The sequence below is a fragment of the Zootoca vivipara genome, chromosome 5 (genome assembly GCF_965207765.1).
Source record: "Zootoca vivipara chromosome 5, rZooViv2.hap1.1, whole genome shotgun sequence".
Lineage (NCBI taxonomy): Eukaryota > Metazoa > Chordata > Lepidosauria > Squamata > Lacertidae > Zootoca > Zootoca vivipara.
In genome coordinates, this window is record NC_142588.1 from 29317745 (window position 1) to 29340419 (window position 22675).

At 42.6% G+C, this 22675-nt stretch overlaps 1 protein-coding gene across 2 annotated transcripts in view; it reads left to right on the plus strand.

Annotated features, from left to right (window-relative positions):
- MCU (mitochondrial calcium uniporter) overlaps positions 1-19236 on the plus strand; it is an 86756-nt gene extending 67520 nt beyond the window's left edge. Inside the window, exons 2-8 of one of the 2 annotated variants that reach the window (XM_035137413.3) lie at positions 2890-2959; positions 5927-6097; positions 7077-7181; positions 12427-12587; positions 14088-14291; positions 15195-15311; positions 17312-19236. In XM_035137413.3, coding sequence (XP_034993304.3) covers positions 2890-2959; positions 5927-6097; positions 7077-7181; positions 12427-12587; positions 14088-14291; positions 15195-15311; positions 17312-17389 — 906 coding nt within the window. In that variant the 3' untranslated portion in view covers positions 17390-19236. The remainder of the gene's footprint in view (positions 1-2889; positions 2960-5926; positions 6098-7076; positions 7182-12426; positions 12588-14087; positions 14292-15194; positions 15312-17311) is intronic. The other variant, XM_035137412.3, reaches the window with a different exon arrangement.
- Positions 19237-22675: the final 3439 nt, after the last annotated feature.

Below are 22675 nucleotides of genomic sequence, written 5' to 3' on the forward strand. Positions count from 1 at the left end.
TCTGCCTCCCTGTTTCCATCAGGCAAACATATGTACCTAAGCAGAGGCTCTAGGCTAGTTGGGATAACAGCTGCAAAACTGCATGGAGAGAGAAGAGCCCGTTCAGGCAGTTTCAGATATTCCAACAGAGCAAATAAGTGTAGCAAGGAAGATTACCGTAAATAAGTAGCAATCACTTTGTCGATTAGAATTTGGGTGGTTGAGAATGCATGTTAATCAAATGAAAGGGAGGTAGCAAGCAAGGATCAAATTTTTGCCTTCACATAGGAGATTATTTCAGACCCGTGCTATTTTAAATCTGAAACTCCAGTCAAGAAGGAATAGGAGTGTGCTATTTCTAGATCCACCTCGCACAAGCATCATATTCACTATTGCATTATTACGACAGAGGCTGTAGCAGTGAATATAATATAAATCAAGCTGGATCACAGTTGTGTAGTATGGACAAGCTAGACATTTGAAAGTATGTATGGATTGTTATGAAATTTAGGATTGTACCCAACCAATTTTAACATGATAGCCTTCAGTGGCAAATCTTTTACAGATACACACCTTTTTTGTATTTAATCTTATAGGTCTTCTGCAAAATGGGCTGAAGCAAAATTTGGAGCAAATACCAAAAGGTTTAGTTCAAAGAAATTGAGATTTTATAAAATCGAGGCAGAGTGTGGTTCCATCAGTAGCCTGAATACAATATTTCAGGGCGCCTCCCCTCAGGTTTATAGAGCTTCACAAATTTACATCTGAAGGGGGCCTTGTCCCATGTATAGTGATGGGCCTGATTCAATCCCCAGCATCTGCAGGAAGGGCTGGGAATGTCTCCTATCAGAGACCCTGAGAGCTACTGTCAATCAGTGAAGCCACATTACTCTGCTAGACAGGCCAGTGGTCTGGCTCAGTATAAGGTAACTTCCTATGTCCCCTACCCAGCAATAACAGCGAACTTCTTGAAGGAAATACCTACATGTTTGCCAACCCATATAGCTGCAGGTATGCTGATGCTGGTGTTGGTGGCAGTGGTCCATTCATAAAAAAAAAAAGATTTAGAAAAATCAGCTCTGGAAAGTACAACAATGCAGTGCAATACAGAACCACCCCCACTGGCATCCACTCCAAAACACAGCATAGCAGAAGAAAAGTTAACGTACAGGAAACATGTCAGTTTGGGTAGTTCAGTGAAGCTATTTGATGTGTGGTAGCATGGTAGCATATTGCAGCAATCTCCTCTATATACAGCATTGTACTTAAGAAATGGAAGAGGGAAGTAGCTAGTTGGTGTCCTCTGAATCAATTGATTCCTACCTTAATGCAGAGCAACAAGAGGACGTTAGCTGGCAACTCAAGTAATGAGCCATCCTTTTCTCTTAAGGAGCTCCAGGCTGAGTCAGTGCAGATGTTCCTGCAGTCACCTCTGTAGCAAGCTGCTCATCCGAGTGGTCTATTCAAGATTGCAGTGCTATTTCTGAGTTTAGGAAAACTGCATTCCCTTACCCCCAGTTATGGAAGTAGCCCCATCTATTGTATGCCCTTACTTCAGAGAGAAGAACATGTCACAGATATTTGACAATGTAGTGACAGTATTGCTTCAGGGTAAACATCAGCTACCACATTCCAAGTCACCTTTTCTTTTTCACACTGAACAAGACATTGGAGGTGCTATAGGTATGGGCTTAACACACTGCGAAGCTCCGGAAAATTAATGGCTTCCATTAATAATTTAATTTAGAAATTTAAAAGCCATAGTCCTAAATATCCTTACTTGCAAGTAAGCACTTTTCAAAAGAAGTCTCGCTGCTGCAAAAGAGAAGTTTAAGATAAAAGTGCAGCTGTAAGCTTCATAGAATAGTTAGGCTTTTAAAATTTTATATGAAGATTTAGATTGCAATGGCTGAAGGTCAGGGTTTAGCAATATTGTCCATGCATTTTGCAGTAAGTAGATGGCCATGACCATAAAAAGATTTTAAAATTAATTTATTAACCTCCATTTGTGGGAGCATTCAGTAATTGTGCCATTATGGCTCCATCAGAATGAAATTCAGATTTCCTAATTAAACAAGTTAAGAGTGAAACAGATGCAGCAGATTTTACATGGAATTGTATGTGAATTCTGTTGTTGTATTGGGGTTGTTTGAATAAGCAGTTCAAGGCAGAAATGTGCAGTTGGTGTGGATTAACCAATATGCTTAAGCATTCCCTAACGTAGTTACTCATTCAGCCCGCAAACATTTCCCTTTTTCTCGGTTTCTGCAAGGTTGCTTGTATAAAATGTACCAAAATGTTTTTAGTTGTTTCTGCTGGGATTCCTAAAATATGTATCACTTTGATTCTGGGTGCTGGCGAGTCACTCTTATTGCTGTGCTTTTTTCTTAGATAATGTTTTGCATTTTGAATCTTTTTGCAGACTGTTAGCACATTCACGCCCTTGGCTTAAAATGGAAATTAATTCCTATCAGGGCTATTTTTCTAGAAAATGAGGTGCTGGAACTCATCATGAACGCCTTCCTTGTTCTCTTAGAATGGCAATGGCGCCCACCTGAGAGGTGCAGGAACTAAGTTCCTGTGAGTTCCAGCTGAAAAAAGCCCTGCTTATAGTACTTTTTAAAAGATTTTGCGACTTGCAAACAATTCCATTCTCTCCCCCACCCCCAGCTTTAAATTCAGATGAGCAAAAAATTGTAAGGTATGGGAATTGGCTCGTGAACTGTATCCATACTGAATGACAGATGGCAACAAGACGTATTTCTCCTGAAAGGTTCTACCGGTTCATTGTCTTCCCTACGGTGGGTAGTAGGATATTGCTAGACTGGTGTCCTGGCATGGGTCATCTGAAATAACCTAGCACTTGCTGTTTTTCTTAATAAATCTTTCCTTCCTGTTTTCCTTTTCTAGGCACACCAAAGGCTTCCTCCGTGGCAGACCATGAGAGTGGTCTATTGCAGTACTGTAGTGCCCTCTGATGGTGAGTACAATAAATAAATTTGTTCAAGATAAGATTTCTACCTACCCCCAGTGCTCAAAGATTGTGTGTCTGTATTAGTATTTTTAAAAATTAAGGGTGTGCCTCACTATTCCACCCCCCAAAAAAAGAAGTTGTGGCAAATGAGGTTCACTAGTAGCTAGAAGCGCTTCAAAGTTTGATGAAATGGTTTGCTGGTTAAAATAAAATACCTTTTGCTACTCTAACATTCTCGCACTGCTTTGTTTCAAGAAGGGAGTGTTACATGATTTTCTGTGTCACTTACCTTTTCCTCTTTTTGCCCATTCTTAAATGAGAGGAGGATCTTTTCGCATTGTTTGTTTTGTTCTTGGTGACTTCATGTCACCTTACCAGCCTTGTTTAGGGCTACCTTTTCAAGGTCAACTCCATGCCTTGAAGGTCAGTCAGAATTCTTCTTGCAGAGATTCAGAATGACGCGTAGCTGTGTTTGGACTTCTGCTTCAAAAACCAACTTGAAATGTATCGCTTCCCTTTTCCTTTTTAAAATTCATTTCCCCCCCCCCTTTGTTTTGCATATGTACCTTCCACAACTGATACTTTAAAGAGCTTTAGCATTTCTTGTATCTTAGTGTGAATTTGAAACTGATATGATGCGGGTGGCGCTGGGACGTGGGTGGCGCTGTGGCCTAAACCACTGAGCCTAGGGCTTGCCAATCAGAAGGTCCGGGGTTCGAATCCCCGCAACGGGGTGAGCTCCCATTGCTCAGTCCCTGCTCCTGCCAACTTAGCCGTTCAAAAGCACGTTCAAGTTCAAGTAGATAAATAGGTACCGCTCTGGCGGGAAAATAAATGGCATTACCGTGCGCTGCTCTGGTTCGCCAGAAGCGGCTTGGTCATGCTGGCCACATGACCCAGAAGCTGTACGCTGGCTCCCTCGGCCTATGAGCGCAGCAACCCAAGAGTCGTCTGCAACTGGACCCAACGGTCAGGGGTACCTTTACATTTATGGCTAGTAGGCATATGTGCATATGGTCTTAAAGCGACAGGTTTTGGTTTTCTTTGCTGTGGGTTCGTGTCCTCTCCAAAAATGTGTAAATTCTGGACTAAAGACATTCGTGGCAGCTGTTGCCCCAGTTTCCTTAGTTGTATTTGCGTAAGAGGAGTTGTGGCTGTACAGTGGTACCTCGGTTTATGAACACAATTGGTTCCGGAAGTCTGTTCATAAACTGAAGTGAACTTCCCCATTGAAAGTAATGGAAAGTGGATTAATCTGTTCCAGACGGTCCGTGGAGTACTAAACCTGAAGCGTACTTAACCCGAAGCATGGGTGTAATTGGTTCCGGAAGTCTGTTCATAAACTGAAGCGTTCATAAACTGAAGCAAACTTTCCCATTGAAAGTAATGGAAAGTGAATTAATCCGTTCCAGATGGGTCCGCGGCATTCATAAACTGAAAATTCGTAAACCGAGGTGTTCCTAAACCGAGGTTCCACTGTAGTTGCTCAAAATAGCCTCTCCCAGCTCTCTGGCTGAGGGTCACCCGGTCCTGGGAATGTTGCAAAGGATTTCTGAGGTCAACAGAGTCATACAGAAACCTCATGTGCGGCAGAAAGCCGGTGAGATTTTCAGCTCACCAGAACAATTCTTTTAAAAACTAAACACCCTCACCCTCTCCCTTCACAGACCTCCATCAGAAACTATAGCCTCTGAATCATGTAGTCAAACCTCTGGCATTGCCCCATTGTTAAAATGTTCCTGAATTATTTGAGCTGTTATAAGATAGAGTCAGCTAGATGCTGTGTGTATTGAGCTTATAGCCTGTATTTTCCCTTGTTTTTATCTAGTGTCACAGAATGTGTACCTGTCATACTGAAGTATCCTGCCCACTGTCTACTTGGGCACTTGAAACATGGCTGTTACCCCACCAAAAAATAGTTGAACCAGATCAGCAGCCAGAACTGTTCTGTATTTATTTTAAGTATGCTCATTTTTTTCGAAATGATTTTCTACTTAGTAGTGAACTCATGTTTTTAAACTACAGAGAGATGGAGAGGGAGAGGGAGGGAGTTTAAAATGCTAACCAAAGAGAAAAATCTTTCAAAATCTCGGGATACATTAAGCTATTTCCAATAGTACCATGTTAAAACTGAGTTCAAGGGGGAAAAATCGGCCATTAAGTTGTATTTGCGAGAGATTGTGAGATTTCTATAATTTCATTACTAACATGATATTTTCAGTAAAGAGGTTTTTTAAAATGCAAGAAACGTCATTTCTTCACTTAATGGTAGAAAGCTCCTGGCACTGAATGTTATTGTTATTTATTAAATTTATGCACCGCCCTTTGTTTGAAGATCACAGGACAGTTTACAGCATAAAAATACAAAATGAAGACACAAAATACTTACCATAATAGCAACAACAACCAATAACCCTCTGCTACAAACACATTTAAAAGACTTGAATCATAGAATCATAGAGTTGGAAGAGACCACAAGGGCCATCCAGTCCAACACCCTGCCAAGCAGGAAACACCATCAAAGCATTCGTGACATATGCGTGTCAAGCCTCTGCTTAAAGACCTCCAAAGAAGGAGACTCCACCTATAGATGGTTTAATCAGCCAAAGGCCTGGTTATAGATCAATGTTTATTATTGTTGTTGGGTGTCTTTTGTATTGGTATTTTTTTAAAGAGTTGAAATTATTTGCCTAAATATTGAAGCATCTTACATGGGCCATTGAATAACAAGACAAATACTTGTTACTGGTGTTGTTTTCTGTAGATCAGACTTTGCATGCAAAGTCTATGTAGCATTTATTTATTTATTTTGCTTTTGAGAATGGCATTGCTGTTGCACACAAACTTTTAAGTTCCCCCCCAATGAACCAATTGCTGGAACCTCTGCTTTATGAATTTATTAATAGTATTTATTTTAAATTATATGATATCCTTGAAGTAATCTGTTTCAAATGTCTGCTTCTCTGCCCCTAGACGTTACAGTGGTTTACCAAAACGGGTTACCTGTAATATCTGTGAATCTTCCATCTCGGCGTGAGCGGTGCCAGTTTACACTTAAGCCTATATCGGATTCTGTTGGGGTATTCTTACGGCAACTACAAGCAGAAGACCGGGGAATCGACCGAGTTGCCATTTACTCATCAGGTACCACTCAGCATTACTGAAGCAATTGGATGAACGCCTACAACACAATGTTAGATTCTGCATTTGTTTTCTGTGCTTATAGTTCCTTTAGTTTGTTAATGCATTTTCATCAAAACTGCTTGTAAAACTGATATGGATGTTATATTAGTAGTATTTCACATGTCCTGTAAAACTGTTATGTTGAGGGTGGGCGTAAAGAAAATCCTCACTCTAGAAAATGTTGTCCCTTTGATGTTTTATTAGGCCAAGCTACCTCAACCTCGGCCCTCCAGATGTTTTTGGCCTACAACTCCCATGATCCCTAGCTAGCAGGACCAGTGGTCAGGGATGATGGGAACTGTAGTCTCAAAACATCTGGAGGGCAAAGGTTGAGGAAGCCTGTCTTAGGCATACCTAAGATTCATAATGTATAAGCTCATTTAATAAAAAGAATACTTTGTTTCTTGTGGCTACAGTTAACTACTGGTCACTTTTATTTCTTTGGAATAGCAGGTCTTGTGATATAAACTGCTTTCTAGATGAGGTAGTTAGAACGTAAGCATTTAATTCTATGCTGCCTACTACTAGGCCTGTAGAGGTTGGTTCTAGGTTCTAGGTAAGAGGTTGGTTCTACCTTCTTTGATTATTGGAAAAGGGAGGAAACTATACTATTTTGCCACAAACTATGGTTTACCAAGCGGATAACAAACACCTGTGTGTTAGATTAGAATACTGGTTGTGCCAAAGACACAATCCTACCCCACTTCATAGGCCTGCCACTGCAATTCACACGTACCCAAGGACACCTCATATTTTGGGAACCTTTCGTTTTACAAATTTGCAGCTGCGAATTGCACTCCTGGAAATGCACTGTGAATACACACACACACACACACACACACACACAGAGTATTTTCCCCTCTTTGCACTGGAATGCAGTACATTGATATTAATTTCTGGGTAGTTCTTAATAAAATATTTTCTCTCTTTCCCCTTTCAGATGGGACACGTGTTGCCTCTTCAACAGGCATAGATCTCCTACTCATGGATGATTTCAAACTAGTAATTAATGACTTGACTTACCATGTCCGTCCACCAAAGAGAGGTAACGACTTCATGCAGTTGGGATGTATTTTCGGGAAGATGCTCCATCTAGCAATTTTAAAAAAGATAATTTCATCCATACTGAAAAGACTAGGTAAAGGTAAAGGGACCCCTGCCCATTAGGTCCAGTCGTGACCGACTCTGGGGTTGCGGCGCTCATCTCACGCTATTGGCTGAGGGAGCCGGCATACAGCTTCCAGGTCATGTGGTCAGCATGACAACGCCGCTTCTGGCGAACCAGAGCACCACACGGAAACACCGTTTACCTTCCCACTGTAGCGGTACCTGTTTATCTACTTGCACTTTGACATGCTTTCAAACTGCTAGGTTGGCAGGAGCAGGGACCAAGCAACGGGAGCTCGCCCCGTCGTGGGGATTCGAACCACCGACCTTCTGATCAGCAAGCCCTAGGCTCTGTGGTTTAACCCACAGGCCCCCCCCCGTCCCTACTGAAAAGGCTGGTTGATGGTTTATCTTCTGCAAACCTATACATTCAGAATTCCGAGCAGATCAGGCTTTCCCTGACCATCAGGATGTGAAGATAAACATTCCAACAGCTTCTCCAGCATCTGTAAGGCAGAACTACTGTGACTTGCCTAGCTCTTTGCCCCGCTCCCAAGTCTCCAATCGCTCCCCCTCCTGCCCTGCCCCGGCTGCACACACCCATTCTTACAGCCTCCTTTCATTCATGCTTCTCATCCTTAATTTTTTTTAAATCTCAGTTTCTATAAGAAGGGCTTCAACTTAAAGAAATGACAGTCAGTCTGGTAGAGAGAACCCATGCTCCAGGTGACAAATTAATGTCCTCTCTTATAAGAGATTCCTCTAGGGTAAAGGATGCTGGGGGGTGGGACACCCATATACAGTGGTACCTTGGGTTACAGACGCTTCAGGTTACAAACTCCGCTAACCAGGAAGTGGTTGCTCCAGATTAAGAACTTTGCCCCAGGATAAGAATGGAAATTGTGTGCCAGCGGCACAGCAGCAGGAGGCCCCATTAGCGAAAGCACGCATCTAGTTAAGAACCTTTTCAGGTTAAGAATGGACCTCTGGAACGAATTAAGTTCTTAACCCAAGGTACCACTGTAGATCACCGAATGTATGACAGGTGTATTAGTCTCATGGTCACTTGACTTCCAGCTGCACACGGAACCTTGGTTTTTGAGCATCTCAGAAGTCGAACATTTCGGCTTTCAAACGCCGAAAACCCGAAAGTAACTGCTTCAGTTTTTGAACGATCTTTGGAAGCTGAACATGCCACGCAGCTTCCGTTTTGAGTTTCCCTATTGTATTGACACTTCTGCTTTCAGTTTTTGAACATTTTGGAAGTCGAATGGTCTTCCGGAACAGATTACGCTAAAAAACCGATGTTCTACTGTATAAGGCAGCTTGTTAGTCTGCTAGGGATTCTTTGGGGAGTGCCAACGCAACACACATGAACTTCAATTCAAAGAACAGCAAGCAGTATTCTGCTCCTGGAACAGGGTTTTCCCCCCATCTCTTCCTACCTCCCCACTGCAGTCCCCAGCACCTCCTGAGAAGCTGCTCCTGAAGGTCAGGGGAACCTCAAGAATGGTGTGTACTAGAACATGGGGAGATAGAGAGAGAGAGATGCTAGTCAGTAGAACCACCAACACTTCCCAGTTTGTGTGAACTGTACTTTCTCTCTTCTTTGGAACAGAAGTAGTGATGAATTTTAGGTTCCAAAACGCAACACATCGCTAGGGCAAAAATCAGATATATTAATAAAAACTATGCTATCAGCCATGTGGCCATTGTGACTTTGAATATTTAAAAAGGCAGCAGAAATGATTAACTGGCAATTCTGCCTACCATCTGCTGAAATTCTGGGTCTTGATTTGGCCTAGGAGTCAAGGGCAGCGTTCAAGCCAAGTGCTCTTCACAATGTCAAGCACTTCTGGGGTTTTGGTTTTGCTGTTTGCTGGAACTTATCTGTGAAATTCTTAAAAGTTGAATGTCACACACACACACAAAAATGAGTGCATGGCTGTGCCCACAAATAACAGAGGAGGTCCTGTGTAATAATAAGGAGTGAAAGGTTAATCATACTTCTGAAAAGAGAAGCTGTTGCAAAATACTGATGAGACCAAAGAAGAAGCTGATGAAACAGAAGAGGTCTTCGTTCAATTTCAGGAAACAATAAGACCATGAATAAAATGTTGTGTGGACTGTGAGGGCCCTTAGAATCTTCCAGCCTTCCCTAACCTCCTGCCCTCCAAATATCATGGACTTATATCAGCCTCAGCCAGCATGGCCAATAGGAAGGGATAGTGAGTGTTTTAGTTCAAAACATCTGGAATGCCCCAGGTCAAGGAAAACTGATTTAGTCTTTCTCATGTTCTGTGTCATTGAGGAACTTCTCATTAGGTATAAAAAGTACCCATTTTTAGAACATTAATATGTAACTCTATGACTGAGTTTCTAATGTAGGAGGCATAAGCTGGAATTAAGTTTTATTTAAATCCAGACATAAAAGCTTTCTCAGAACACAGAGAAGCGATTCCTTCATGGTGCTAAATATTGTGAGAACAGCAGTAGTTTTAGGCCTGTAAACCTGAACATCAGATCTGTTTCCTAGGATGTGTACTACTACCTGATTCTGGAAATAAAAGGTTAATTGTGTGTATCAGTTCCATCACTTTTCACTTGTGCATGGCTCATCATCATCACTTTTAATTTGTATACCGTCTTTCTATCTTACAATGCCCAAGGCGGTTTACAAGCTGAAGGAACAAAGAATGTACACCTTATAACAATCTAATGCAATGCAAAAATGTGATAATAAAACATAAAACTTTAAAATAAGCAACCTACATCAAATAAAGTAACATTCAGCAAGCATTGGATAGTATAAAATAATATTAAATCTCAACATATAAAAACGAAAAAGAAATCCACTCTTAACAATTACAATAAATAAATTCTAAACTAAAACAACCGCAAGCCACAGTGCATAAAATAATACAATACAAACTGAGAAACAGAGACTGGAGGGTGGGGCAAGGCAGGTGGAAGAAGGCCTTGCCTGATGAAGTCTCTCCCCTCACATGTCAAATTAGTTTGACGTGCTTCTTGGTTAGATTGAAGCCTATTAATATAAACACACATTGTAGTTAATAAAACCCTTGTATTTATATTTTTTTGTGTCTTGATAGAGGAGATTAGAGCTTGCAGGTATTGCTGTGGTTCAAATGCTGGGCTGAGTCCATCTCTGCTGAACTGATGTCTGTCAAACTTGGCTTGTTTTGTAGATTCACTGAGAATTAACAAAGGCAAGCTAAACCTGAAGATTGTATGCTGAAATTTACTGCTTGCAAGGTTCTATATATTTTAGTTTGCGTTGTCTTGACAAAATTTACAATATCTAATTATTAGGTAGAAACTCAGCAAAAGTGTTTTCATTAACCTTAACAACATTAACACTAACCGTCTGATAAACGTACAAACTTGTAAATAGCAATATTGATAGAATGTGGTTACAATAGGCCGCCATGCAATATGAAATATCAGATAGGTGTTGATTTTGTTGCCCTCTCGGACTTGATTATCCCTCATTAATTTGTTCACTATAAAGGTAAAGGGGCCCCTGACCATCAGGTCCAGTCGTGTCCGACTCTGGGTTTGCGGCGCTCATCTCGTTCTATAGGCCGAGGGAGCCGGCGTTTGTCCACAGACAGCTTCTGGGTCATGTGGCCATCATGACAAAGCTGCTTCTGGCGAACCAGAGCAGCGCACGGAAACGCCGTTTACTTTCCCGCCGGAGCGGTCCCTATTTATCTACTTGCACTTTGATGTGCTTTCGAACTGCTATGTGGGCAGGAGCTGGGACTGAGCAACGGGAGCTCACCCCGTCGCAGGGATTCGAACCGCCGACCTTCTGATCAGCAAGCCCTAGGCTCAGTGGTTTAACCCACAGCGCCACCTGGGTTGTTCACTATAATTTGTTCACTATAGCTACCTTAAATTGATTTAGACCAAACAGCCACTGATCTTACTAAATGCTGAGTGCTAAATTCTGGCATCTCCATTTGGCCTATTACATTTTCATTTCTCCTAGGCTCTTCTTCAAAACCATTGTGCACCCTTGTTACTGGGAGCCAGTTGTTTGTATCAGTGGGAGATGCAGGTGACCTTAGGGAAGCAGCGGAGAACGCAGTGTGAAGTCATGGCCTAATAGTAAAATTAGATTTTGAAAGATTAAAGTGAAGTACTTGGTAGAGATGTAAAGGTTCAGAAAACCCTTGGGAAAATTCAAGGGTCCGCCTCCCCCCCCCCCGCTTCCCAGTGACACCTACCCTTCTAGTTTTTCCAAAGACTTTTGGGGATCCTGGAAAAACTTGCTCTGAAACATTTTCTCTTTTGGAAGGAGCGAACTACTTTTTAATACAAGTTTCTAAAGATGTTTATGGAAGAGAATCTGCAGCATTTGAGCAATAATTTCTGTGGACTGTGTAGACATATACAACATTCACATTAGCTCGTACAAAACTAACAGTGCAGTCCTATAAATCCTTAAAGGTAAAGGGACCCCTGACCATGAGGTCCAGGCGTGACCGACTCTGGGGTTGCGGCACTCACCTCGCTTTATTGGCTAAGGGAGCCGGCGTACAGCTTCCAGGTCATGTGGCCAGCATGACAAAGCCGCTTCTGGTGAACCAGAGCAGCACACGGAAATGCCGTTTACCTTCCCGCTGGGGTGATACCTATTTATCTACTTGCACTTTGACATGCTTTTGAACTGCTAGGTTGGCAGGAGCAGGGACCGAGCAACGGGAGCTCATCCCATTGCGGGGATTCGAACCCCCGACCTTCTGATCGGCAAGCCCTCGGCTCTGTGGTTTAACCCACAGTGCCACCCACAAGTTCGGTAGTTTCTGACTAGTGAGTGGGTATAGGATTGCAACCTTATATATTTATATGTTTATAGATGCAAACCTGTGTGGAACTTAAGCAGAGTGGGTTCTGACTGAACCTGCATAGAATGCTCTGTAAACTTCAGGAATATGCCACATAGTATGGTAATTGGTTATTCATATTTGTTGTGTATCTTTAAACATTAGTCTCCACTGAGCCTTTGCTTGAAGCAGGGTGCCGTTTTCTTATTTTATTTGGTTCTGTAAATGTCAGTGCAGTGAGAGCAGTTTTTCATTTTGGTTCTAATAAGCTGTTAGAGGCATAACCACTGTGAAAAACAGAACGTTAAAAAGTCCTGTTTGCTTCTTTAGACCTCTTAAGCCACGAAGATGCAACCACGCTGAATGATGTGAAGACATTGGTTCAGCAGCTATATACCACACTGTGTATCGAGGAACACCAGCTGAATAAGGAGAAGGAGCTCGTTACACGGCTAGAAGACCTCAAGCAGCAACTAGCGCCCCTGGAGAAGGTGAGAACCTCTCTTCATTGAGTTACATCCTAAGCTGCTTTGACGAGGGGCTCAATTGATGGCAAAGCACAAATTGTATTGTAAACTAGCAATAAACGCAGTTGAAAAAGTAGATCTTAATAGCTTTGTGTTGCAAGTTGGATTTGTAGCCTAAAGGGAAGCCTACTTTATGCAGTTCTTTCTGATCTTTGTCAGAGCACGGAAATATTAAATGGGTTCCAGGTGAGTTATTTTTCATCTGCAAAATGAATTTTTGGCACTAATATTAAGCATTTCAGGGTAAGTCCACAATGCAGTTCAGATTTAAACATAAAGATCCTTGCCAATGGAATTACGCTATACGTCTTGCACATGTCACAGCAGTCACCTGGGTCGTGTCCCCCAGGCTTTGTTTACATAGAGCGATTCCTTTGGTGGTACTATGAAGTTGAGATAACTCTAAATTCCAGCCCTTTGGCACTCCCCTGTAATAAATTACTCTGAAACTGTGTGGGGTCCATTTTTCAAGCTCCTCCATCACAAATCACCAAGAAAGTAGTGGATCAGCTCAGTTGCTGTCGTATTAGGTTGTCCATCACGCTTGTTCTTTAACATTTATAGTCTATGCTGCAACATCAAGGCTACCTTCGGAATGTAAAACACCAAGGCCCTATTAGGAGGTAGCCCAGCTTGCTATCCATTAGCTGTAACCAAGGTTTGTTATTGGCTATACTCATGGTTAGTGAGGAGAAAGCTGAACCACAAATCCCAGCTTGGACAACACACTAAGGCAAACCTATGGGCAGTCCTTGTAAGACATTATGGAGTTCTTGAATTTAATCTGTTCTGGGAGTCCGTTTGACTCCCCAAAGGTTTGAAAACCAAGGTGCAGCTTCAGATTGGCTGCAGGAACTTTCGCGTTGGACATTCAGATTCCAAAAAACGTTCACAAACCGGAACACTCACTTCTGGGTTTGTGATGTTCGGGAGCTGATTTGTTCGACAGCCAAGGTACGACTGTAGTTTGGTTTACCATGTTGCATGAATCAGGTGAATGACAGCTTCTCTCCCACGTTTGCATGTGTGTAACTACAGTATATCTATATTTATCAAGATAGAGTTTATGTGAGGGTCTTAAATATTAAACAAAACGAAAAGGGATGTCGCAGGGGGTTAGTAGTCGACAGAAAGAAATGTTGCACAAAAGGAATAGACGCTCAGTTATTTTGAACTTGAAATGTCAGCCACTCAGTTGACAGTAAAAAGGTTCTCTCTCTCTCTCTCTCTCTCTCTCTCTCTCTCTCTCTCTCTCTCTCTCTCTCTCTCACACACACACACACACACACACACACACACACACACACTATATTTTATTGATTTCAAAGTTAAACAGCATTCTGTTTAAGGATCATTATAATATCAGCTTTGAAAACACCAGTCCTACTGTATGTGCTTATTTTGTGTTTAACCTTCGTTGAGAAGCAACAGCTTGACACAGTTCTGAACATTTTTGTTCTGCAGGTTAGGATGGATATCCGCAGGAAAGCAGAGAAGAGGACCACCTGGGTGCTCTGGGGTGGGCTGGCTTACATGGCCACGCAGTTTGGAATTCTGGCCCGGCTCACTTGGTGGGAATACTCTTGGGACATTATGGAGCCGGTGACCTACTTCATCACATATGGCAGCGCCATGGCAATGTACGCATACTTCGTAGTAACACGTCAGGTGAGGCTTGTTTTTGGTTTTATTCTACGTTATAAGCAGGTGTCCAAAAAACCCCGTTCTCATAAATATAACTTTCCCTCATCTGTGCCTACCCTGTGTACTTCTGAATCTTTGGCTGGTTTATCCATATACCATCATAATGTGTCAAAAATTATGCAACCTTAAGCGATGACGTGTGTATGTGTGTACATAACAGATACAGTGGAACCTTGATTTTGAAGCGTCTTGGAAGCCGAACGTTTCAGAAGCCGAACACCGAAAACCCGGAAGTAATTGCTTCCATTTTCGGACGCACCTTGGAAGCCATAGACTTTTCCAACAGCCCTTTGCACCTTGGTTGTTGAATGTTTTGGAAGTCGAACTGTCTTCCAGAATGGATTACATTCGACAACCAAGGTTCCACTGTATAACATTCAAATTATAACAGACATAGCAACAGACATAACTCACTGAGCATTAGCTGAGATGAGCAAACTCCTCCATAAACCAAAGATCTGTTTCCTTCTGTTGCTCTGATGAACCACTGCACAGTTGACGTCTTCAAAGTGGGAAAGGTGTCAAAACTTGCTTGCCACTACATCCCAGAAGAGGCAAAAAGTTCAAAAAAACAACAACAACACACCCCACCTTGCCATAGCTTAACTCCTTCATTTGAACCTAGCAATATATAAAATGAGAACTGGATGATATGCCAAAAAGACGTCAAAGCCCATCACTCTTTAGCTGATAACAAGACCTGTGTTCATGGCTATAGATAAGCTTCAATATTCCATGATGCTTTTATTGCCCACATCCTATATTTAGCCAATGCAAGTATTAATTAAGCAACAGTTTTATCCTCTTTCTTCCCAACCCCCATATATTAATGCCTTCTTTTTTTTAATTCAATCTTTGATTGCACAGGAGTATGTATACCCAGATGCCAGAGACCGGCAGTACTTATTATTTTTCCATAAAGGAGCCAGAAAGACGCGTTTTGATCTAGAAAAATACAATCAACTCAAGGATGCTATTGCTCAGGTAATGAAAGTAATTTCAACTAATGGGGGTGGGGTGGGAAGATAACTGAGTGAGGCACTTTCCCACATTCTCTTATCACCATGTATTATGAAGCGCTGCATATTATGGCAGGTGTTAATAATTCTGGCATAGATACTAAAGGTGGAATCCTACATTGTGCTCTTCCAATCTGCCCTCTCCACCCCCCACACCGTTCTGAAGGTTCTCCCAACCTGCCCCCAAGAGGCTGCAGAGGGCGGAAGGGGGGGGGAATCCCTGCTGTACAAGTGGAAGTCTATGCTCTCAAGGCTTCTGCTGAAAGTGCTGGTTAGGTGGATCCTGCCCTAAGTTAAAATGGCTGATTTGAACCTGCAACAGTGCAGCTGGGGAAATGGAAGTCCTAGCTGTTGTCTTGCAGGGGTTAAAAGAGTAAATGTCTGTTGGGTGCCACATTAAATGATTGCACACATCAAATCTCTCTTCTTCCTGGTGGATGATTATGAGTAGTTGCTACCAAACCTTAAACCTTTTGCCTGCTGTATGTGAATGCGCGTGGTGGCAGTTTCATGCACCCAGCATGCCTCAGCTGAGAATCCAACATGTGCAATGTCATGGGATAGCTGAGTGACTAATAGCCATGTGAAGTACCCATGGAATATGACCTAACCCAGGCACCCCCAAACTACGGTCCTCCAGATGTTTTGGCCTACAACTCCCATGATCCCTAGCTAACAGGACCAGTGGTCAGGGAAGATGGGAATTGTAGTCCAAAACATCTGGAGGGCTGAAGTTTGGGGGTGCCTGACCTAACCTATCCATGATTTATGGCTATACAAATTACCTGCAGATGGTGAGTTTGGGTGGCTCACTGATGTGTATAGAAGAAGAGAACAAGAGTAGGGATGAGGAAATAGTCAGCGGCTGCCACTAGGATTGTATCTGATATTTAGAGTTGCCAGCTGTCCATCATTTTCCCAGTCTAGTCAGTAAAACCACCTCTACCATGGTCTATAATTCCAACGAACTTTAGAATTGGCCCAATAGAGGGCTCTTCCTCTTAACACCACCGCTGCACATCTAATACCTTGACCCTATTAGTGTCAGGCTTGCCAGCATTTTTTTTTAAACAGACTTGGCAAGCCTTCTTACATTTAGGAATGCTGTTCTTTCTGCCCCTGACATTAATCTTGGATTCTATAGAATGCTGTGTTGTTCGTTGTGTACAGGAAATAAGCATTATCTGGTGGGAGGTGGATGTGATCTCTAGGAGAGGGATAATCCATTTTTTCTGCCACTTTGGAAGTTACTGACTTCGCAGTTGCTGCAACTGAAATTGCTAAGTCTTTGGGGATAAGTGTTCAACCTACTTGGAGGGGGATTATTGCACTTAATTAGGGCTGGGTATTTCAATTGGATATATGTAAATAATCATAAAAACATTGTGCTACTGTAATAATAATAATAATTTATTTATATCCCACCCATCTGGCTGGGTTTCCCCAGTCACTCTGGGTGGCTCCCAAATGAATATTAAAAACACGCTAAAGCATCAAACATTAAAAACTTCCCTAAACAGGGCTGCCTTCAGATGTCTTCTAAAAGTCAGAAAGTTGTTTATTTCCTTGACATCTGATGGGAGGGCATTCCACAGGGCAAGCGCCACTACTGAGAAGGCCCTCTGCCTGGTTCCCTGTAACCTCACTTCTCGCAGTGAGGGAACCACCAGAAGGCCCTTGGAGCTGGAGCTGGACCTCAGTGTCCAGGCTGAATGATGTTGGTTCAGATGGTATCATCTACTGTACTTATTTTTCATAAAATTTCTATGAGTTATAGCCTCAAGAATAAAGAGATCACATTACCTTACAGCAGGAGTTGTTAACCTGTAACCCCCATCATCATCATCCCTGACAACTGGCTGCAACTGATGGGACTTGTCATCCAGCAACATCTGGAGGGGTGTATTTCAGCACATTGTGGCGAAATGTGGTTCTTATGGCTTTCCCCCCCCCCTTAATTTTCAGGCAGAATTGGATCTTAAGAGGCTTCGAGACCCCTTGCAGGTGCATTTGCCTGTCCGACAAATCAGCGATAAAGACTGACCAGCACAGGTCCTCTGAACCCTGGCAGACTTGGCAAAACGGTTCATAGCTCTCGCCTCTTTAATTAAAGCATTGCTGGTGGAAGCTGGGAGGTCTTGCGAGGGTGGAGGGCTTTTTAAATCATTCAAAGCAGAACAAGGACCATGGCTGGGGAGGGGGTCAGTGTGTTGAACGAGAAGATCGGGCATTGTGGGATGTTAAGTCTTTTCAAAGGGCTTGACAAATACTGTCACATTTAAACGTTCTTTCTTCCTGGATGAAAATATATATAAGCAAGTCGGCATTTCATAAACAGAATGTATGGGGGGCATATTTTTTCTGGCTTTGCAGTGTCTGCCTCTTGATGATGCACCAGCAGACTGCTAAGCTTTTTAAAAGACTTCTCCTCTTTCAAAATACCAATAATAAATAATAACAGTGCATCAAAAAAGTGAAGAAGAAGGGAAATTGCTGATCCAATTGGCCCTACATGAACATTGGACCTAGTGTGTCTTTTTTGTAACCTTCATGTGAAACTGCTTTTTACTTTAAAAGAAAATGAAGCAGACTTTGTCCTTTATGGGATGATTACATCACTATAATCAGTTTTATCGATATCACAAGCAGAATAACCCTTGCCCTGAACGTTTGATAATTGACACTTTGAATGACTTACTACATTCTTAAACTTGAACATGTCCCACTGCCCTGGATGTACTTCTAGATATAAATGGTGATATTGCATGAGAGAATTTTTCATATTCAGTCTTAAGGGAGGAAAGTCTCCCCCCTACTCTTTCCACCCCAGAATCTCGTAGCGACCTGGATTAATCAAATCACAAAGGTTGGTTTAAATATATATCATATTGGGTACTTGACTCAACAAAACCATGACTCTTTACAGAAAAAAACATTAGGACAGGTATAATTAAATGTGATGTTTGCATAGCAGAGTGAATGATGTGTCTGGTCTGGAGTCGCCTGGTCTGGAGACTTTGTCAAAGGCCTGGAGCAGAAGACCACAGAGTTCCACATTGATTCACAAGCCCTCTTTTTCTTTGGTAGCTTTAAAAAGAACGCCCCGGTGCCTAGGATTGCAAACTCCTTTTTATTATTGCTGTTATTATTTTTAAAAGTTGAGGAAATGGCACTCCATCACCCTCCACTTCTTGCAAACCAACTGGGCGGTTCTCTCCCCCCCCCCCCCAGCGGATCTTGCATCCTGCATGGAGTGGAATCAGCCTTTTCTTATCATCCTGTGATAAAAACTGTGGGAGACAGGATGGAAGTTGCAGAAGGGCTCTAAGCTTAATTCGCAAGAAAGGCCGAGTGTTTCCTTTCAGTTCACTACTTCTCACTGTGTCAAGGCGAGAGGCTCCCACTTTCTGGAGAAACCATGTTTTAAAGTGTACAAAATAAATATAAACCAGACGCCAGGTGCCTTGCAGATGTGGAAATGCAGACGGGACCGTTGCTGCCTCCTCTCACTCGATGGCATGTTGGACTGAATCGATGCATGTTCCAAGGTGTTTTTTCTTTCTCTCTCTCTCTCTCCCCCCACCTTTGTCTTTCTGTTCTCAATTACATTTTTTATTTTTGATTTTTGTTGGGTTTTTTTTAAAAGCAAAACAAAAACAAAAAACAAACCTGTTTTATCCTCTTTGTATGCAGCATTTTAAAAAGGGAAGAAGATGAGCAGTCCTTAGAGGAACATTTTATGTGTGTTTGGGGCGAGGGAGGGGCATGGAGAAAAAGTCCTTAAAAATAAAGTAAAATACTGAACATGTGTAAAATCCTGTATCATTTATTAAATATGTATAAAAGAGCAATGTACTTCTGGAACAATAAATAACTATTCAGTTTTTGAACTGTTGTGTTGAAACTGATTTCTTCCCAGTTGAAAGGAGCGAATCAGTGTTTGCTAACTTTTGGCTGGCAACCTGTTTGGGCCTCTTTCATTTATGGATAACCCCAAACCAAGATGTCTCATGCTTTACAAAAATCATACAGGGATCGTAGTTCTGTGTGGGAAACAACATGCATCCAGTAGATCACAGTATGTGGCGGTACATTCTCAGCAAATGTACTTCTTATGTACATGGAGTTGACAAACAAGATGAATTTTAACAAGGAGAAATGTAAAGTACTACACTTGGGCAAAAAAAGAAAGACACAAATACGGGATGGGTGACACCTGGCTTGAGAGCAGTAAATGTGAAAAGGATCTAGGAGTCTTGGTAGACCACAAAATTGACATGAGTCAACAGTGTGATGCAGCAGCTAAAAAAGCCAATGCAATTCTGGGCTGCACCAATAGGAATATAGCATCTAGATCAAGGGAAGTAATAGTACCACTGTATTCCGCTCTGGTCAGACCTCACCTGGAGTACTGTGTCCAGTTCTGGGCACCACAGTTCAAGAAGGATACTGACAAGCTGGAACGTGTCCAGAAGAGGGCAACCAAAATGGTCAAAGGCCTGGAAACGATGCCTTATGAGCAACGGCTTAGGGAGCTGGGTATGTTTAGCCTGGAGAAGAGAAGGTTAAGGGGTGATATGATAGCCATGTTCAAATATATGAAAGGATGTCATATAGAGGAGGGAGAAAAGTTGTTTTCTGCTGCTCCAGAGAAGCGGACACGGAACAATGGATTCAAACTACAAGAAAGAAGATTCCACCTAAACATTAGGAAGAACATCCTGACAGCAAGAGCTGTTCGGCAGTGGAATTTGCTACCAAGGAGTGTGGTGGAGTCTCCTCCTTTGGAGGTCTTTACGCAGAGGCTTGACAGGCATATGTCAAGAATGCTTTGATGGTGTTTCCTGCTCGGCAGGGGGTTGGACTGGATGGCCCTTGTGGTCTCTTCCAACTCTATGATTCTATGACAACCTGTGTGCCAGTGATAATCACATAAGCACACAATTTCCCGTATGCAGTGTAATCTCTATTGTAACAGGCAGACATTTCCTCAACTGATAGATATCATTCTTGCCCTGGAATGGCAGTAGAGGAGAATGCCCTGCAATATAGCTTTGACCATAAACTTGAGATACAGAAGCTTGACTAAACCCATAGGTGAGGAAGCTGTTGCTCTCCAGTTGTTGTTGGCCTTAGAGCCATAGAATTGTAAGAGTTGGAAGGGACCTCAATGGTCTCATATAGTCAAACCTTTGCAATGCAGGAATCACAACCGTTAAGAGATGATGGAGGTTGTGGCTCACAGTGGAAGCGGGGACTTGTTCCCTTCCTTGCACCTTCCTTATGCCTGCTGATCTCAGAGGAGGCCTCTGTACAGCTCTATGGTCATAAGCAGATGGTGTGGTGGGATGTAGGTGCTGCTTACCAGGAGAGGGAAGGAGGGTGGTGGCTGGTGCAGACGGAGCACCAGGTTGGCTGATGCATTTGCACCACACTGACCTTGCCTTGCTCCTCCCAGGAAGCACCAGCCAACTCAACGGCCAAGAGGTCAAGTAAGTGTCTCCCACAGTACCAATCTGCCTGCAAATGACTACAATACGATTGAATGTCAGGAAAACCCTTGCCTGTCGTGTTGCAATGACAAATGCAAAACAAGTGAAAAACATTTGTTTATTACCTACACTGTTGAGATTTCCACCGTGCTAGACATCTGGAGTTGTTTAGGAACCTGAGATGCTTTAGGGGGATAAAATAGACAAGGAAGCAATCAGGTTAAGCACTGTCTTCTTCCATAACACATCTTTGCTTCAAATTACACACTCCCAACACCTCTCTGCGACAAAGGATGTGTGAGCTAAGATTTGCAAGTTCAATTGTTTAACTTTATCTTCCCTGTAAGTGTCTTTTAGAGGAAGGAAAAAGCACTGGCCCACAAATGCACTGAAAAATAAATGAAGAAGCAGCCACAACCTGCTCAAAACCAGTATATGACCTACCTCCACATTACCAAGATACCTTTTGTTGTTGCCTCTTTTAAAATCTGTGAAGCAAGTGAATTGTTTTCAAAAGTTACTTTGATATTTTTCATTGTTGTTGTGAAGAAAAGCCTTGCTCTCTTCCCCTCCATTTTGCCAGAGCGCCCAGGCACCTGTTTCCAGCCCCAATTCCTAAATCTACAAACCCAGGATGGGTTCTGTCAAGCAGGAAGATGAACAAAAATGCAGTGGGGTTTTACATCAGCAAAAACCACCTTCACCTACCCCAGGGGGTGTCTACAGTCTCCGCAACTGGCCAAATGAGGCCTGTGCTTTGATATTTAAAACCACCAGCTGTCCCTCAATCCATTGTTGATGAGAAAGTCCTTAAAAACTGGGCTGCCTTTTGCCCTTTACATTACATAGGATCCATCTTCATGGACCATCAGAAAAACCTGCAACTGACCACCTTTGCTGTGTTACTCATGAGGAGACCAGACACAGGTTTGTAACTAACTAGGTTAGTATTGGCCAGCTCCTTTTATTTTCAGTCCGTTTTGTCCATTTGTCCTCTTCCTTTTTTTTTTGTTCTCAATAAAACATCATATAATTTGGCTGCTGGGGTCTGACATTAATTTAGGATTCTGGTAATCACCCATGTGCCTAGGTTGTTTGGTTCATGCTACAGGGCAATAGAATGGGATAAGAGAGGCACAAGCCTGCTCTGATTCCAGGGAGAGCCGGAGAGCCAGAAGCTGGTGCTACTCTCTGAGTAAACTGTGAGGGATCTGGCAGAGAAGTGCAGAGTGTGCTGTCTCAGACCCACATTTTAATACTTTCTTGGGTGCTCCAGAATTCTCTCCCATCCAGGGGCTTTCATATGGAAAAGGTTGCAGGGCAGCAATAGCCAGATAGTTGAGGTGCAGCATGACCCCCCTACAAGGCAATTGTTCAACAGTTGTGCAAACGCAGGCATTCCCCTCCTTCCCCTTATGTTACAATTAGCACCATCAAGCACAATAATGCTAGGGAAAATGGCCACTGTTACATCTAAGGAGACCCCCATCTCCCAGTGTAAAACCTATCATGCTGGCTAGAGGTATAAACGACAAACCAGCATTGCTCAGCTCACAGGAAGATTCCTTTAGCATTATAGGCTAAGTGCTTCATAATGCAATACAAGACCAGGATAGTGAGAGGTGTCTTCACTTTGTCCCACCCTCCCCATTGGGATTTGGGCTTAAAAGGACAAGGAAATTTGTGGGTGTGTGACTAAGGTGTAGGCAAGCCCAGTTTATGAAATTGCACATTACCGATCATGGACCACTGCTAAGGACTTGGCTTCCAGTTTCCTAGCACTGTCATGAGCCAACATGTGAGAACCTTGACTCCAGTCTTAAACTGACATATTTAT